The following is a 19,865-nucleotide window of genomic DNA, read 5'->3' on the forward strand; positions in this document are numbered from 1 at the left end:
TATTTGAAGATTAGATAATAACTGAGAATATTTTAAAGCAGATGAATAAGATCTGTCTATAGATTCACAGAGGCCAGAGAATTCCAAGTAGGATGGATAAAAAGAAACACACATCATAATGAAATTTCAGGAAAATCAAGGCAAAGAGAAAAAATTCTTAAAAGTAGCTAAAGTAAAAGAAAAAGTACACTGGGAATATAAGTTTAGAAAAAAATACTCCAGGTAAATGCCAACCAAAAGAAAGCTTATTATATGAGATACAGTAAATTTTAAGGCAAAAAATGATAAAGTGGTTATTTTGTAACTGTAAGTGGCTCAAATCACCAGGAACATATAGTAATTCTAAATTTGTATGCATGTGATAACATGGCCTCAAGATAAATGAAAAATTGACAGTATTTTAAGGAGATATGGACAGATGCACAAGTCATAATAGATTTCAACACACTTATAAATAAAAATTAACCTAAGAAGGTAGAGGGGAAAAAATAAGAGCAGAAATTAATGACACAAGAAATAAATGTATACAATACAGAGAATCAACCAATCCAAAAAATGTATGTTTTATTCCAAAACAAAACAGCTAATAAAATTGAAAAGAGATAAAACAATCATAATTAGGCATGAAAACTGAAATCTTACTAGTGTCTACAGGTATTTTAAGAAAAACAAAACATAAATGGCTTAAATTTCAAATTTTTGTGAAATGGATAAATTTCTAGAAAAATCTAACTCAACAGAATTGACATTAGAAGAAACAAAAATCTAAATAGTTTTGTGACTATTAAAGAAACTGTGTAATTAAAAAATTAAAAATCCAGGTGCCCCTGGGTGATGCAATTGAGCATCTGACTCTTGGTTTCGTGGCTCAGGTGGTGATCTCAGGGTCATGAGATTGAGCCCCACTTCAAAGCTCAGCAAGAAGTCCGCTAAAGTTACTCTCCCTCTTGTCTCTCTCGCCCTCACTCTCTAAAATCTTTTTTGAAAAATTAAAACTCCAGGTACAAGTCATTTATGAATTGTAACATCCATTTAAGGAAGAAATAGTGCCAGTCTTTTGAAAAACTTTTTTTTAAAAAAGAATAGCTGAGTCAGAAATACTTCCAACTTATTTTATAAGACCAGCATAATCTAGGTGTCAGAATTTAACAAAGATGTTACAAAGAAGGAAAGCTATAGGCTAATCTCAATTTATATAAAGGCAAATGTAAAAATCTTAAATAAAATATTAGTAATCCAACATATAATATATAAAAAAAAGTGATAATTTATCAAGACCAAGTTGGATTTATTTTGAGTATGCAGGGTTGGTTTAACGTTTTAAAAATCTGTAATTTTCCATGTAAGGAGAAAGATAATATGAATATCTTAATAGATGCCAGAACAAAAAACATGACAGAAAATTCAGCATTGATTTTTTTTTTCTTTAAGATTTATGTATTAATTTTGGAGAGGGGGTGAATGGGCAGAGGGAGAGAGAGTGTCTTCAACCAGACTCCCCATCTGTGTGTAGAGCCTGATGTGGAGCTCAGTCCCATGGCCGTGAGATCATGTCCTGAGCCTAAGCCCAAGAGTCACATGCTTAACTGACCAAACCATCCAGGCACTCTAGCATTGATCTCTCGTTAAAACTCTTAGCTATCAGTAGAATTTCCTTAATCTACACTGTACCCTGATTTTTCTTTTTGCTTGTGTATCTACATGCTGTATACTTGGGTCACCATGATGCCTCTTATGCCCTGTTTCTTCTTCCTGGCTTCCCTCTGCTGCTCCTCTTTGATCAGGCTCAGATGTTATCTTTTCTGTGTCTTTTCCTTGTATTTTTCAGATAAAAAATTGTTTTCTTTGCTCTGTATACTCATAGCTGTATTATCCAGGATAATCACCTTATGTTATGGTCAGTTAATTAGCAACCTTAATCCCACTTAATCTTTTGCTATGTAAGGTAACATATTCACAAATTTCAAAGATTAGGATGTGGTACCTTTGGAAGCCAGTATTCTGCCTGTCTTCCCTCTGATCCAAGATCCACCTCTTTCCCACTTGTAAAGTACACTCATCCTATCCCAGCATCCCCAGAAGAATCAACCCTACGTCCCAATTATAATTACATCCCAACCCAGTTACAGCATCAAACCAACATCCAAAATTTCATCAGCTCAAATCTTCTGTATCTCACCTAAATCAGATATGGGTGAGAATCAGTATAATCCACCCCAAAACGCAATTCTTAATCTGTCAACCTCAAGAAACAACTTCTCTCTTCACAAAATAGAAGGGTGGGGACAGGCATAGGATAACAGACATTCCTGTTCAAACAAGGGAAAAAAAAAAAAAAAAGGAGTCACTGCTCCCAAGTAGTTTCAAAATCCGCAGCGGTTTGGTGCCTCCTGCAGCCTGCGGTGTGATCCTGGAGACCCGGGATCAAGTCCCACATCGGGCTCCCTGCATGGAGCCTGCTTCTCCCTCTGCCTGTGTCTCTGCCTCTCTCTCTGTGTCTATGAATAAATAAATAAAATCTTCTGCCTCTCTCTCTGTGTCTATGAATAAATAAATAAAATCTTTAAAAAAAAAAAAAAAGAAAGAAACAACTTCTCTCTTCACAAATAGAAGGGTGCGGACAGGCATAGGATAACAGACATTCCTGTTCAAACAGGAAAAAAAAAAAAGGAGTCACTGCTCCCAAGTAGTTTTAAAATCCATCCAGGCAAATTCCCATTTGGTCTCAAAGTGTAGTAATAATTTTCTAGGGCTATGGCTCCGCCTTCTGGACACAAGGGTCTTTCCTCGGAGTCTTTTTCACAAAGGTTTCTTTTTTGTTAAGGTTAGCATATATTTGTAGCTGAGTAGCTTTGTCAGCCTATTTCTTGTTTGTAGAATTTTGGGGGTCTGACAGCCTTTCATTTTGTACTGTCTCTGTCCTTTTAAGTTCCAAGCTGGCAGTGTTTTTGTTTAAAGTTGTCAGAAAATCTTGTGGATCTCCCCCCTCTGACACAGGGATTCACTCCATTAGATAAGAGGATCCTCCACGTTTTCTTCTTGTTGATCCCATTGCTGTTTGGACTTCTGCTGAGAAAGCTGAAGGGACCTATGAGTTGCATACTTCATCTTTTAAAGACTATTTCGCACCTCTCTGGGGTATTAGCAAAAATGTTGTCCATCTATGCCCCCCCCTTTTTTTGTTTTTGTTTTTGTTTTTTTAAATAGAGCCGCTTTTTGTGAATCTCAATCTTAGTGTCTTTGACACTCTGGATAGAATGAAAATTTCTTCAACTATTAAGTCCTGGTTCCTTTTTTTTCTTTCTTTCTGGTTCCTTTTTGTTGACCATTTCTTCCCTTAATTATGTCTCTCACATTTTAATATAAACACCAAGAAGAAACCAGTCCACACCTCCAATACTTTGGAAATCTCCTAAGCTTAATATTCAAGTTCATTTCTTTTAACTCTGGCTTTTAGGGGCACCAGGTGGCTCAGTTGGTTAGAGGGTCCAACTCTTGATCTCCACTCAGGTCTTGACCTTCAGGGTCATGAGTTAAAGCCCTATGTTAAGTTCCACACTGGGTGTGTGGAGTCTATTTAGAAAAAAAAAAAAAAAAGAAAACTTTTTTTTAAATGTGGCTTTCAGCATAACTATAGGATACAGTTTTGCTAAGCTTTCTTCCATAATAATATTGATCCCTTTCCTATGGTTTCCAGTAACACATTCCTCGTTTTCTTGAGTCCTCACTAGAGACACCCCATGTCCATGTTTTTACCATCGGTCTGCTCATGACTGTCGGAATTTTCTAATGTGACCATGTGTTCTCTTCTGTGCTTCAGAATTCCTTGAGTCCTCACTTATTCATATCCATATTCCTGCTAAAAGGCTGTTGAAGCAGTCTACGCTTTTTAAAATCATGCTCGTGAAAATTCTAGCCTCTTGCCCACTGCCCATTTCCAGAACCAGTTTCACATTTTTAGGTGTTTGTTATAGGAGCATCCCACGTCTAGGTTACCAAGATCTGTAGTAGTTTCTTATTGCTGCTGTAACAATTTACCACAGATTTAGTGACTTAAAAAGCACAAACTTATTATCATATGGTCTTGGAGATTAGAAATCTCAAATGGGTCTCATTGTGCCAAAATCAGAGTGTCATCAGGGCTGTGTTCCTGCTGGTGACTCTAGAGGACAATCCATTTCCTTGCCTTTTTCAGCTACCAGAAGCTATCCACATTCCTTGGTTCATGATCTCTTTCCATCTGCAAGCCAGCAATAGCCAGTGAAGTCTTTCTTATATCTTAACCATGCTGATTCTGACACATCTTCCCTTCTCTTCTGCCAGTAAGGACTCTTGTAATTACATGGGGGGCCCACAAAGGTAATCAGAATAACTCCCTATTTTAAGGTGAACTGATTTGCTGTCTTAATTCTCCTTTGCTCTGTAAATTAACATATTCCTATGTCGCAGGGATTACAATGTAGACATCTTTAGGGGGCCATTATTCTGCGTACTACACTAGTACTTGGTATAAATCATTAGTTCTCAATTCAGCTATTATTGCATTGTGTTGAGAACATTTGGGCTCTTCAGAGGCAGACTACTTTCATCCTTCCCCCACCCCTCCATTCTTTTTCACAATGATACTTTTTTAAAATATTGAGGTGAAATTCACTTAACCATTTAGTGGTATTTAGTGCATTTACAGTGTTATGCAACCATCACCTCCCTTATAGTTTCAAAACTTTTTATTAACACAGAACACCTCATACTCATTAAATAATCACTCCCTATTTCTTCCTCCCTTCATCTCCTATTAACAGATAATCAGTTTTCTCCCTGTGTTTGCCTTTTCTGAATAGTCCAGTGGCGTTCACCTGGAATAATATTTTCAGGGTGTATCCATGTTATAGCATGTATCAGTACTTCATTCTTTTTTATGTCTGACTCATATCCCATTATATGTGTATGTACATTTTGCTTATACATTCATCCACTGATGAACATTTAGATGGTTTCTACCTTTTGGCTATTATGATTAATGCTGATATAAACATTTATGTACAAGTTTCTGTGTGGACAAATTTTTTCATTTTTATAAGTATATACCTAGGATTAGAACTGCAAAGTTATGGCAGTTCTGTGTTCAAATTCTTGAAGGACTGCTGAACTATTTTTCGTATTTGCAATATATTACATTCCCATCAGCAATAAACAAGCGTTCCTATTTCTTCACATCCTTGGCAACACTTTTTATTTTCTGTTTTTTTTTTTTTATTATGGTCATCCTAGTAGCTATAAAGTATCATCTCATTGTGGTTTGGATTTGCATTTCTGAATGGCTAATAATGTTGAATGTCTTTTAATGTGCTTGTGGTCTTTATATAGATACTGAAGTCTTTTGCTCAGTTGCTTTTTTTTTTTTAAGGTTTTATTTATTTTTTCATAGACACAGAGAGAGAGAGAGGCAGAGACACAGAGGGAGAAGCAGGCTCCATGCAGGGAGCCCGATGTGGGACTCGATCCCGGGTCTCCAGGATCACACCCCAGGCTTCAGGCGGCGCCAAACCGCTGCGCCACCAGGACTGCCCTTTTGCTCAGTTTTTAATCCAGCTGTTTGTCTTTTTGTTGTTGATTTATGAGAGTCCTTTATATATTCTTGATACTAAACCCTTATCAGATATATGATATGTAGGTATTTTCTCCCATTCTGTAAATTGTGTTACTTTCTTGATAATGTCCTTTGATTTGATTTGATTTTTATGATTTTAAACAATAAGTTTATTGTTTTGTTTTTTTGCTCATGCTTTTGGTGTCAAATCTGAGTCCTTTACCAAATCCATGGTAGAACATTTACCCCTATGCTGTGTTCTACAAGTTTTCTAGTTTTAGTTCTTATATTTAAATTATTGATCCCTTTTTTGTTAATTTTTTTTTATATAGAATGAGGTAGGGATCCAACTTCATTCTTTTGCATGTGGTTATCCAGTTGTCCCAGCACCATTCGTTGAAGAGACTATTGTTTCCCCCGTTGAATGGTCTTGGCACTCTTGTCAGAAATCAGCTGGCCATCAATATTTGGGTTTATTTCTGTACCCACTTCTGTTCCTTTGGCCTCAATGTCTATCTTTATGATAGTACCACCCTGTTTTAATGACCATAACCTTGTAGTAAGTTTTGAAAAAGGTAGTGGGCGTCCTATAATTTTGTTTTTTCTTTTTCAATATTATTTTTTCTATTTGAGGCCCGTTGTAATTTTTTTTCCATTTTAGCAAAATGGCCCATTTGTATTTCGATTAGGATTATATTGAATATATTGATGACTTCGGGGAGGATTGCCCTCTTAACAATATTAAGTCTCCTAATCCATGAATGTAAGTCTTTTCATTTAATTAGTTTCCATTAACATCCTTAGCACTGTTTTGTAGTTTTTGGTGTACAAATCATTTCCTGGGTTAAATTTATTTCTCAGTAAGAAAATTTATTCTTTTGGATTGTATTATAAGTGGAATTGTATTCTTAATATCCTTTTTAGATTGTTCACTGCTGGTGTATAGAAACACAGTTGATTTTTGTGGGTTGATCTTGACCCTGCAGCTTTCCTGATTTATTAGCTCTGGTAGTTTTTTCTTCGTTCTTTGAGGTTTTCTACATCTTAGAGTTATGTCATCTGCAAATAGAGATAGTTTTACTACTTTTTTTTTTTTTTTTTTTTTTTAGTATATGTGCTGCCGAAGCGAGCACATAGTTTTACTACTTATTCTGATGCACGATGTTATTTTTTTTCTTACTTAACTCTACTGATCGGATTTCCAGTACAGCATGAAATAGTAATGGTGAAAGCATCCTTGTCTTATTTCTCATCTTAATGGTGAAAGCTTTCAGTCTTTCACCCTTGAATATGATGTCATTTGTGGGTTTTTAATAAATGTCCTATATAGGGCAGCCCAGGTGACTCAGCAGTTTAGCGCCGCCTTTGGCCCAGGGCATGATCCTGGAGACCCGGGATCGAGTCCGATGTCGGGCTCCCTGCAAGGAGCCTGCTTCTCCCTCTGCCTGTGTCTCTGCCTCTCTATGTGTGTGTGTCTCTCATGAACAAATAAATAAAAATCTTAAATAAATAAATAAATAAATGTCCTATATAATGTTGAGGAACAACTTTTTTTTAAATAATAAATGTCCTATATAATGTTGAAGAACAACTTTTTTTTTAACGATTTTATTTATTTCAGAGAAAGTGCAAGAATGAACAGGGGGCAGGAGAAGGGGCAAAGGGAGAGGGAGAAGCAGGCCTCCATGAGCAGGGAGCCCAAAATGGGGCTCAATCCCAGGACCCTGAGATCACCACCTGAGCCAAAGGCAGATGCTTAACCAACTGAGCCACCTGGGTGCCCCATGTTGAGGAACTTCTATTTCTAGTTTTTTTGGGGGGCTTTTCAAAGGCAGACTACTCTCATGTCCTACCCTTCCTCATTTATTTATTTGTTTGTTTGTTTTACCCTTCCTCATTTAAAAAATCTAATCCTTAGTGCATAGTGCATAGCTTAATGTTTGGTAAATGTTTGCTAAATTGTACAAATAAATGGGCTTGCTTTTTTTTATTCTTAAGTGCCTGTAATAGTCTTATTTACCATAGCTTGCACTCCTTAACTTTGAGTTTCTTAAACAGAATCTCTTTAAAGAATTGAGTATCAAATTTGTTTGAAATGAGTATCTTGTTTTCTGTTATTTGTGCTCATTATTTCTATTTGACTGAATATTTGAATATTCTATTTGACTGAATATTACAGTCTATATGACTGTAATATTTCTATTACAGTCATCTCACATTTATATCAAACTATTATAAAACAGTTCTTTGGATTAAAAATAAAATTCTCATCCATTCAGACTCATTATGGAAGATTATCAAGAGTTATTAAGTTTTATGTTTGAGGTTTAAGTTTCTTGGCTTTTTTTTTCTTGGCTTTTATTTTATTTTATTTTATTTTATTTTTTTAATTTTTATTTATGATAGTCACACAGAGAGTGAGAGAGAGAGAGGCAGAGACACAGGCAGAGGGAGAAGCAGGCTCCATGCACCGGGAGCCCGACGTGGGATTCGATCCCGGGTCTCCAGAATTGCGCCCTGGGCCAAAGGCAGGCGCTAAACCGCTGCACCACCCAGGGATCCCTTTCTTGGCTTTTAAAATAAAGTTTTATATAAACCTATTTTAGGAGTTTTTAGCATGCCTCTAAATAAGGACACATATTATATTTGAACCTAATAATATATTAATCATTGGCTGTAATATCAGATATGATTCATATAGGGAGGATTTAGACTTTATCTTCACATCTGTGAATAAAAGATTTGCTAAGTAACTTAACCAACTGACTTGCTTAAGAGTGTGAACTTTTTTAGGGTCTTAAAAACACATCATAAAAATAATTATGTAGGATTTAAGTGCCATTAAGATTAACATTAATTATCTTAGCTTAGCTCTTTTTATTCTTTGAAAAGGATTGTCCTCAATTTTTACCTAAATTTATTTTACTTTTTTGTTCATTTTCAGATATTTTACATTTTAATTAAAAACATTTCATTAATGAAAATAATAATGAAATGACAATAGAGATATCTTAAGATCTCTAATATATGTCAGATACTTCCTGCTAGGGAAATGCAGAGAAATTTAAGAAATGTCGTCTTTGCTGTTTTGAAGCTTGCATTCTATTTGGTGAGACAATCTGGAATAGGAATTCTTAAACGGAGAGCTGTGAATCCCCAAATTTATGTATATGTGAAATTTTCTGGAGAATGTTTATAAATTCCTTTAGATTATTTTTAAATATCCACTATCATAAAATGGTAAGAATCACTGCCATAGAAATTCAGTAGTCTAGTATTTAGTACTTTCTGCAGAATTTGTTTATTAATGCTTCAAAACCAAGCATAGAGAAATTAGTGAATATATATACTTTCCTATTTACTTGAAGCTTAATAGTAGTTATAGTAGTAGTACTCAAAATGCAGGAAGGAAATAGCTAAGTTCTGCTGATGATAAAAGGTGCCATTAATCTTTTTTTTTTAATTTTTTTTTCAATTTTTATTTATTTATGATAGTCACAGAGAGAGAGAGAGGGAGAGACATAGGCCGAGGGAGAAGCAGGCTCCATGCACCAGGAGCCCGATGTGGGATTCGATCCCAGGTCTCCAGGATCGCTCCCTGGGCCAAAGGCAGGCGCCAAACCGCTGCGCCACCCAGGGATCCCAGGTGCCATTAATCTTTAGTGGGAATTGTATGTGTTTAATATCAAAGTAGACCTGTGAAATAATGCTCTGGGGTCAAAATTTTTTAAATCAAGAAGTATCACTCTACTAAGAAAATTGAGGAGGGAGTATTTGTATGACTTTGCCTTAGCTATAGGGATGTGGATGATTTGAACCACAACACAAAGCATATTAACAACTGGAACTAGGGATCCCTGGGTGGCGCAGCGGTTTGGCGCCTGCCTTTGGCCCAGGGCGCAATCCTGGAGACCCGGGATCAAGTCCCACGTCGGGCTCCCGGTGCGTGGAGCCTGCTTCTCCCTCTGCCTGTGTCTCTGACTCTCTCTCTCTCTCTGTGACTATCATAAAAAAAAAAAAAAACAACTGGAACTAAATGCTATTGAATACCAGATATGCATTACGTTATGTTGTAAGATTAACCAAACAATATATTCAACGAACTAAATCATCAGTGAACTGATATTCATTTTTAACTCACAAGAATACTAGTTGAAAAATACACCAACTAAATATGCTTACCTCCAAATACAGAAATTCCCAGCCATCTGCATATATAAAGACTGCAAATTTGCATGAGAGCCAAACTTCTTAGTAGAATACAGTTTCAAAAATTTGGGGAAATTCAAATTGCACCAGATTTTCATTGGTGGCATATATATGCCTATCCAGAAACTATTTGCCATAAATTCCTATAGCTTTTCTTTATTGGATTAGTTGAGATTTTATCCTTTTTAGTTTCTAAACCTTTTAATATCACGTTTCCCTCTTCTCCCTTTAACTCCCTCTACATTCACACTGCCACACTTCTCTAAGTCTACCTGAAGCATCTGCTGCAGCTGTCCACTGTTGCTTTATTTGGTGTAATAAAACCCAGCAGTTGTGTTAACCTAAGACTTGGTAGACAGATTTAATTTAAATGTTTATTTTTTCACTCTTAAGGTATTTCTAGTGGAATACGAACTGAATTTCTTGGAAGATTGTTGTTTCCTTTGAATAGGCTTTCTTTAGAATTAGTAAATTTAACATCTAGCTAAAGGAGAATAGCATTTATACTAAATGTTGCTGAAGGACCTGAATAAACATAAATAAATCATATCTGGGTTAGGAGCTTTGTCAAATACCCCCAGAACACATGAGTAAACAAACAAGCTTGAGTATGATAGATAAAAGCAATTCTTTCAGTATTGTAGTGTGAAATGGGGGTTGTTTTACTGTGGAGTGGTTTCTTTTATCAGAAAACAGGATCATTTTTTACTAGGAAAAGTTATAAGTGTTTATGTCTTATAATGGTTCTACATATATTAAGCTAGTTTTTTTCAAAGTTATATATGAATATTTGAAATTAATAAAATAACCATAAAGCACTTTCAAGATTTAAAGTCTTCTATTTATATTTATTTTTTTAAAGGACATTTATAGCTTTTATTTCTTTTTTTTTAATTTTTATTTATTATTTATGATAGTCACACAGAGAGAGAGAGAGAGAGGCAGAGACACGGGCACAGGGAGAAGCAGGCTCCATGCACCGGGAGCCCGACGTGGGATTCGATCCCGGGTCTCCAGGATCGCGCCCTGGGCCAAAGGCAGGCGCTAAACCGCTGCACCACCCAGGGATCCCCTTCTATTTATATTTATTAAAAATTTGATGCTTTGAGTATAGTTTTAGCATTCCTTTTCCTCACATATGGAAGCAGAAAAACGAAAAATGTCTAGTTTTTTCTTTTTTTTTTTTTTTAAACCAGTACCCAACTGGACTGTCTTTGCATTAATTTTCTAGTACTCTTAGAATAAAATGAAATTCATTCCTTAGTCTGGAAGTCCATACATAAGCTGGCCCCTGCTTGCCTCTCCTATAGCTCACCGCCTCTCTGGCTGTTTTGATGTTTATATTTTTTTTTCTCAGAGTATGCCAGCCTGTGTCCAACTTAGCATCCTTGCACTTGCTCTAACTTATGTCTCAAACATACTACCCCAGGTTTTCTTGTAGTTTTCGTTTTGATGTTCTTTTTTTTTTTTTTTTTAAATTTTTATTTTTTTATGATAGTCACAGAGAGAGAGAGAGAGAGAGAGAGAGGCAGAGACACAGGCAGAGGGAGAAGCAGGCTCCATGCACCGGGAGCCTGATGTGGGATTCGATCCCGGGTCTCCAGGATCACGCCCTGGGCCAAAGGCAGGCGCTAAACCGCTGCGCCACCCAGGGATCCCTCGTTTTGATGTTCTGATCAAGACCACCTCCCTAACACTCTGTGCAAATGAGTGTAATACAGTCATTATCATACCACCCTTTTTTGTTTTCTTCATAACACTTACTGTTATTTGGGATGATTTTATTTCTTTATTAAATTGTTTCTTTTCTGCCTCCTTAGTGGGAACTATAGAATGTAAGTTCAAACTAAAATGAAAGGAGAAAATGTCTTTTTCATTGTACCCTTAGGATTGAAATTCTAGAACATCACTTGATACATAGCATTCATTAAATAGTTGCTGAATTTATGAATTAGTTGTTCCATCTTTAAGTATTAGACACATTTTAAAGAATATTTTAAAGGACTTTTTGCTTATTATATTTTGGGCTGAAAGTTGTCAACATTGTAGTGTTTCCATTTATTTTATGTTCTTTTGCTGGTTGTAAATAAGAAATAACTATTAATCTTAATATCTAGAATTACAATTTCATTTTTAACAGGTTGACTTTGGCAGAATATCATGAACAGGAAGAAATTTTCAAACTTAGACTAGGACATCTCAAAAAGGTATGTGAAGCATATGCTAAATATTTAGTTTGTTACTGGAGGTTGTGGAAAGTTTGTATTATAAGTCTTTTTGGAAAAGTCATTTAAAGAGAGAAAGTACCCAGAGAGACCAAAAACCAGAGGGGTGGGGTGGGCATTAAAGTTGTATTTTTAAGTTAAATATATTAAAATAACATTCCTTTACCTTGTGGCAGCTTATAAACATTGAGATGAAAAAATAAATAAATAAAAATAAAAATAAACATTGAGATGCTGATAATACCATGTCCCTAAGTGGAGAAGTAACTCCTGGCCAGACTTACAGGATCTTAAGATTACTCTGTTTAAATACTATTTTTGTAAAAATGCTTCATTTTTAAGATGAAATGTAAATTTCCATATTGTTTGTGTCTATTTATAATAAATATTTATAAATTAATAACAAACTTGTTTCTTTGGCTTAACTTTTAAGCTATCAAATGCTTGAGATGTTTCAATTAATATATGTACATTGGCAAATTTAGAAGAACCTAATCATCAGAATAGTATAAAGTTATATAATGTATCAGAATGTTGCTGTGTGTTAGTATAGTACATTTTTATAATGTATAACTTTGTATTGATTTGTAAACTATGAAATTGTAATCAGTTCATTGTTTTTAATAGTTCATATTTTTAGTTCAAGCCATTTCAAATAAAAATAGAGTGGATTTTCCTACTCAAAAGTAAGTTACTAAAAAAAAAAAAAAAACAAAAGTAAGTTACTGACAGATGTAAAATACTTTTTCTTTGACCCATTTTTTATTCTGTTTTTTTGTCACATTACTTACATATTTTTTAATAGGCTGAATAATCGCTGAAATTAAATTAGGAAACTAATCGAAGATTGATAGCTTCAGAAGTTCTCTTCCTGGGATAAGGTGAAGTAGGACAGAGAAACCCATTCTGGTAGCAGCTGCTATCATACTGTTTTGTTTTTTGGAATGCTATCAAGGTGCTTCAGACCCTTTGCCATTCAATTACAGGGACCAGAACAGAATTTTATATATATATATTATATATATTATATATAATATATATATAAATATATAATTTGCATTAGTGTTTTTAACTATGCTATATCTGTCTATGCCCCTTCTCAGAAAAGTTTCAGCCCCAAACTACTTTAACAGGAAATTCTAAAATGATTTATTCTGGTCTTTTTTTTAAGGTGTATTTTGTTTTGTTGTAATTACTATTTTTCCTGGTCTTTGAGATACAGTAGACAACTTTAGTCTGTCCATCTGTAACAGATGGAGCTGTAATGGGACTCTTGAAGGATTTTGTAGTACAGATGTAGTACTGGTATTTGTGGATCCACCTAAGCTATTTTGATAATGAATTCATAGAGACCTATGTTTGATGTCCCCTGTAAAGATTTATAATTTATTTTCTAACCAGCTTTTCATGATAGTGGGACACTTTAACTGGAAGGTTATTATCTTCACATATAATAATTTCAAATTACTCTAATGAGATTTTACATGTGTGTATCTTATTTAATAAAAACCTGTTGTATAAAACCTGAAATTTTAAAGCAGTTAAATTAGGAATTGGCTACTTGTATTACCAAAAATACTTCACTTTTTGAAAAGCTCCAGAGAAGGGTTTGGGTTTGGTTTTGATTGGTTGTGCTTGGTTGATTTTAAAGCTTTCCTGGTACTTTGAAAATGTTTAGTTTCTCTGAAACATTTCTGTGTAAGTGTTGTAAAATGAGGTATACCTAAACATCTAGATACTATATAAACAGTTGCAAGCTGTTGTAGAATATTACACTTTCTCGTCTAACCTCCATATTAGCCTCTTTTCCTGTTTTGACTTTTTATTTTTTTGTATTTACTCATTCTTTCTAATAATTGTCCCCTTCATAATCTTTTTCCTGTTTTATTTTTTTCAGCTTTTATCAGATTTACTGAGCAGCTATAGATTTCTAACTTTATCTTCTTAACAAATTTATAATATTACTTTTCTTTGACCAATATCAAGGAATATTTTGGGAGAGTGGATAAACTACTAATGCTGAAATATGCCCTCATGTCTTGAATTCTCACATTTTCTTCTAGGAGGCTCTTTTGGGTGAGAAAAATGAATGCATTATAAAGAAGTTTTTGGTAGTACATATAGGGAACAAACTTGAATAAGTAGTGTCATCTTAGAGCACAAATAATTAACAGCTGCCTGCTTACCACTGGATATTAATTTTAGAGTTGCAAAATTAAATAATAACCATTAAGTCAACGTGTTTTAAAAATAAGTTATTTGGCATTCTAAAGCATGGTTGGAAAATAGGCCATTAAAATAGGTCATTCTGTTTTCTAAAAAAGTAGATTGGACATTTTTAACACATAGAGAACAAGAGAAAATATGTAATAGCCTCTATCTTATCAGCTCCCTATGCTCCAGGGCTTATTAAGCTGACATGAACTGTGCTCAACTTGTAATATATAATTTCTATCATAGGCTGGTTCTGATATGTGAATATTTGAGGTCTTTGTAACCTACACAGGAATTAACCTATACTGTGTCAGCTTAGAGTTTAGATTTGGAGACCCAGCATTTTCTCTCTCTCTTTCTCTCTCTCTCTCTCTCTCTCTCTCTGTCTTTAATAAAAGCTCTTAAAGTTCAGTAAAATTATTAGATTAGATTTGTGGGCACCAAAAGAGAAAACTTATTTCATTGAGCCTATGTTGTTTGGACATGAGAGACTAGAAGGCCTATTTACTTTTTCTTGAAATGAATAATTTATGATGTGCTTTGTGTTTTATAAAGATCATCATAGTAATTGAATAGGTAAACTGAAGTATGAAAAAAGTATATTTACCATTGAATAAATCATAAAGTTCAGTTCACATTCTGTGCTATTCTGCAGGGTTAGAACTATAAATCCAAAACTATTAGAGTGAAAAACAAAACAAAACAAAACAAAACTATTAGAGTGCTAGAGTAAGGAATAAAAGTTAAGCAGAAGTCTCCAAAAGTCAGTCAGTGGCTAACATAAACACGTGTTTCTGGGGCTGAGGGCTTACTAGTTTTGTTTTCTGAGATCAGGAAAGTCACTGTGCAGCATCACTTTTTTTTTAATATATCAAGAATTCTTTAATATTTTCGGTTATTTTTATGAAATCATTGCTCACTCATTCACTATGTGATTGACTTACATCCATAGTCTGCTTGATAACAGGCATGATTCAAATCCCTATTTCAGAAAGATTACATGATATTACATTTTATGGACTTTGAAGTTTTAACCATTCTAGAGTGAATATTAATGCTAAATTTTTGAATACCAAGATCTTCTCCCTATGTTTTGTCAAAATTAATACAGCTAGTAACCAGCAAAGCCAAATGTGAACCTTTTTCTGCTTCCATTCCAGTGGAGGGTACCTATACTTATTCCTACAGTTTTTCTATTTTACGTAGATTTGCACATTGATTCTTTGTATTCATTCAGAAGAATCAATTCACTTGTAACTTTCTTTGCATCGATCTTAGAATAGAGGTGATGTTTGCTTTTTGTTTTTTTCAGAAACATGCAGGTAAAGTAGAACAGTTAAGTTTTTCACACAAATGCTCTCTTTCCCTCACATATTATTTTCCTTGAGTATTGTTAGTGACTATTATATTAGGTAGAATATTTTTTATTAGCTGGTATATTGCTTTTCACTCTAAATTTATTTTTAAAGGTCAACTGAAAAAGCACATTTTTAAAATAAAAACTATAAATACTCTCTAACATAGTCTTGCCTTTTATGTAGCTTTAGGATTTAACAGAATAGAACAGAGAACTATATACTAAAATCTGTGGAGACTATGCAAATTATTCCTGAAACAGCTTTTAAAAAACAACTTTTCGCTTGAGGTAATTATGTACAAACTTACCCAGTTATCCCTTATTAAAAGCTTGTAGTTGCAGTGGAAATTATTTTCTGTCTTTAAAAAGTTGGTTCTTTGAGGTAAGGCTACTAACTATCCTATTTTATGTACCTGTGCCATATGTGGAATCTATAGATTTAAGGAAACTAACAAATTATATGCCAATTAGCTTTTATGATTGATCCTGTTTTGATACCAGTCTTCAACAAATTCTAGTTATGGGAATTTATCTTTTTGATGTGAGGCATTCTGCTAGGTTTCTGTTTATATAGTTTAGATTATTCTGGAAATGAAGAAAACTATGGATATGCTTTTCTAGGATTATTACTAAATTAACACAAATAACTTTTTTAAAAAATTCCTGAAAAACCATCATCCCTGTAATAGATTCTCTCTGTAGTCATAATTTTATTTAAATGATACAAGTTAACTATCATAGTATCCCAAAATGATGAGGAAATAAGAATTTTGAAAGTTACTAGGACTAAGAATGGTCTTGACACTGCTATTACTCAAGTGTGTGATGTGAACAGCATGCAGATGTATGTTACTCTTTATTTTTTTTAGTCTTCAAGTTTTGTCATCCTCTAGATTTAAAATATCTGGTTAGCTGAAGGAAAATAATGCATATAGAAAATTTGACACCCCAGTATGGAATATTTAAATAGTGTTAGTAGATACTGGCCTTTATAATGTATATGTTTGAGTTGTGTGTGTGCATGAGAGGAAGAAAAAGAAAGAGAATGAGTGAGTGAGAGAGAGAGAGAGAGAGAGAGAAGATTTGTAAGTTCTGAATATAAGTGCCATAAGTTTTTTTTTGGAAAAACATAACCAACTTGTAATTGAAACAGGATTAGTCAAGAATCATCAGCACCAACACAAATGTATCTTTGCAGACCGAAGGAATCAGCTAAACAATTTGCAGTCATCTCAATCTCTACTAAAACAAAAATCACATCCAACATGCCACCTGACACCATTTCTTTCTCTCTCTCTCCTTTGCTCCTTGCGATGTGGCATTCATCTCTCCTTGTGCCTCCGTTCTGAAGAGATAACAGTATAGCAACAACTCTGCCACTGAAATCCTGTTCTCTGACCGATATTGGCACCTGCAAAGAGAAACAACCAGTAACAGGCAGCAGCAGCATCAGTATTAATCTTCCATGATGAAATCTTTACAGGTCAAGAACAAGCACACAGCTCTTTTCTCACTCCTTCACAGTGGACCTTGCAACTAGTTGAAATGGAAGACAATGGATTGTCTACAAGCCTTTTGAACAGTGGAGAATACAGGGCATTGGTTTTAGGTGAATTGACCCCCAAATACTCTTGAAGTTTGATATCTCCTTTGGTCTTTCTTTCTAGAATACCATTGTCATCTGATTTATCAAGTCCTTAGTATAACCACAGAGAATAAGTTTGCATATGTGACATTTCTTGTCACTTTAGGTTTGAATAAAAATATGAAAATAATGAACAGTATAATTCTAGAGGATTTAATCTCTAAATCTGTGTATTCACCTTTATATTCATGGCCATGACTAGAAGAAATCTCTTGGGAATTCTTCTCTCAATTAAAGCCAACCACATTGTACATTATATTTCTCCAGAACATAAGAAAAGATGCTACTTGTATAGACAGTAATTTTCCATGGAAGTCTGGTGAAAATGCATTATAGTAGAAAAGGTCATAATTAAGCCCATGAAGAATGTGATGAGGTTCTTGACTTCTTGGCATGTGTAGGCAAGAAAAGTGCCAAGAAGAATGTTAGAATTCTAAACTTGACATTCTGTCCTTACTACTGCTTCCCTTTTAAAAATGAGTAGTTGTCTATAAAAGATGACTATGCTGAGAGAACATGGGACAGACTGTAGATAGGAAAACTCCATTGTTCATATATTACCTCCTACTCTTATTATGAATCCATAAACATTCTTTGCTCTGTGTTTGCCCATTTACAGTCATATGTCTTAACTCAGTAGTAGATTTTCAATTACCAAAATGAAAATTTATTTTATGTTTTTTCCAAAATGAAAATTTAGACATAAAATGTGTTTTGCTTCTGTAATGTTTAATATTAATCCAGTTGTTTTATAGAGAATGGAATTTTTAAAATTTTGAACAGAATTTTAGAAGTCATGTTAGCCATTGGTTAGAGCAGAGTTTAATTAATTCATGTTTGTAAATTCAGTCTAGAGATCACTATTTCACAAAAAAAGAAAACTGCTTGGCCACCGGCCCTTCCCAATCAGAACTATAACTCCATGTCCTTTACAGTTGACGCTTGAACAGTTCAGGGGTTAAGAACATCAACCCTCCTCCACCCCCATGGGTACAAAACTCTGCCTCCCCAAAATCTAACTACTAATAGCCTACTAATAACTTGCCTCCCCCAAAATTAAACTGATAGCCTACTGTTAACCAGAAGACTTAACCAATAACATAAGCAGTCAATTAACACAAATTTTCTATATTATATGTTGTATTCTTACAATAAGCTAGAGAAAAGAAAACGTTATTAAAGAAAATTATAAGGAGAATATAGTTACAGTACTTTACTATATTTGTTGAAAAAAATCTGCCTATAGGTGGACCCGTGCAGTTTAAACCCATGTTCAAGGGTCACCTGTATATTCATGTACGTCAAGAGAGTCTAGAAGACTGGGCTCTTCCCATCATTGTGTAGAAAGTTAAATCATTTCATACTTAAAAAAAAAAAGTCTGTGAATCGACCCAAATCCTGAAAAAGGTTCAAAGGAAGCAGGCAGCAGGGGAAAGGACTACAGTAGTCTGTAAGGCATGGTGCCCGTACGTGCTGTGGCGTGATGTCAGCATCTGGTTCGTGTTTAACATCAAGGAATTCCTAATACAGCAGCTGCAATTTCTTTTTCAAGAAGTGTACTAAATTATTTGAATTTTGCCAGTCAGTTGTATTGTTACATTTATTTGCTGCTGGAAAGGTTTTTATTTTGTTTTGTTTAAATTAAATGGGGGAACTGACAGAATCAAACCTATTTTAACAGTTATTCTCAGGGTTTTGTTAAGATTTATTTATTCATGAGAGAGAGAGGCAGAGACACAGGGAGAAGAAGAAGCAGGCCCCATGCAGGGAGCCTGACGTGGGATTCGATCCTGGGTCTCCAGGATTGCGCCCTGGGCCGAAGGCGGCGCTAAACCGCTGAGCCACCCGGGCTGCCCTCTCGGGTTTTAATGTATGTATTTATGCATTTGAAAAGAGAATAAAATACCACCCCCACCTCCACACCTCACACCCTCTCCCTAAAAAGAAGGAAATGAAGTGTAGAGACAGGAAAACATTAAGGTTCTAAAATAATTACACCAGTGAACTAGATCTGAGGGAGATACAGTATGCTCATCAGTAAGAACCAGCTCAGTGATTGGAGAGGGGGGAGTAAGAAAGCATTTATATAGTTAGGAATGAACCCTGCCTCCCAGGAATTTCATAATTTTTGTCCCCTCGCTGCCTCCTACCCAATTTTCAATCTATACAATCATATTCAAGCAAAAATAGGATTATCTCTGTAAGTTCAAACTTGCTTTATCTTTGGGGTCTTTCGGTTTGTTGGTTGATTCATATTTCCAATGGTTCATGTATCTCATATCCATATTTAAAGTATTTGAAAGCATATAATAGAAATAACCTGGAGACGTAAGGATAAAGGTGAAGTAAATTGTTCATTTCTTCTTCTTTTCTGCACTGCCCTCTCCATTAGCTTTTAATAGTGCCTTTTGTTAATTTCACCTGTCACTTTCCTGGTGATAAACTTTTAGAATGACATTATGGTTTATGAAATTAAAAAATTTGACCTTCAGATACCAACTTTTGAGGGATTAATGTTGTTCATATTACTAAAATGAATTTGGAGTTAAACTTTTTGAAACCTCATTCTTAATTAGTTTTCCTAGACCAAGTAATGTTATATAGTGCTGTTGAGTAGACTGTTCA

At 34.6% G+C, this 19,865-nt stretch overlaps 1 protein-coding gene across 4 annotated transcripts in view; it reads left to right on the forward strand.

The window, feature by feature from the left end:
• The window catches only part of TLK1 (tousled like kinase 1), a 150,025-nt gene that overhangs the window by 105,030 nt on the left and 25,130 nt on the right, over positions 1-19,865 (forward strand). For all 4 annotated transcript variants that reach the window (XM_072810868.1, XM_072810869.1, XM_072810867.1 and 1 more), the window contains one exon: positions 11,940-12,006. In XM_072810868.1, the coding sequence (XP_072666969.1) occupies positions 11,940-12,006 (67 nt within the window). The remainder of the gene's footprint in view (positions 1-11,939; positions 12,007-19,865) is intronic.

Source organism: Canis lupus, chromosome 34 (genome assembly GCF_048164855.1).
Source record: "Canis lupus baileyi chromosome 34, mCanLup2.hap1, whole genome shotgun sequence".
Taxonomy (NCBI): domain Eukaryota; kingdom Metazoa; phylum Chordata; class Mammalia; order Carnivora; family Canidae; genus Canis; species Canis lupus.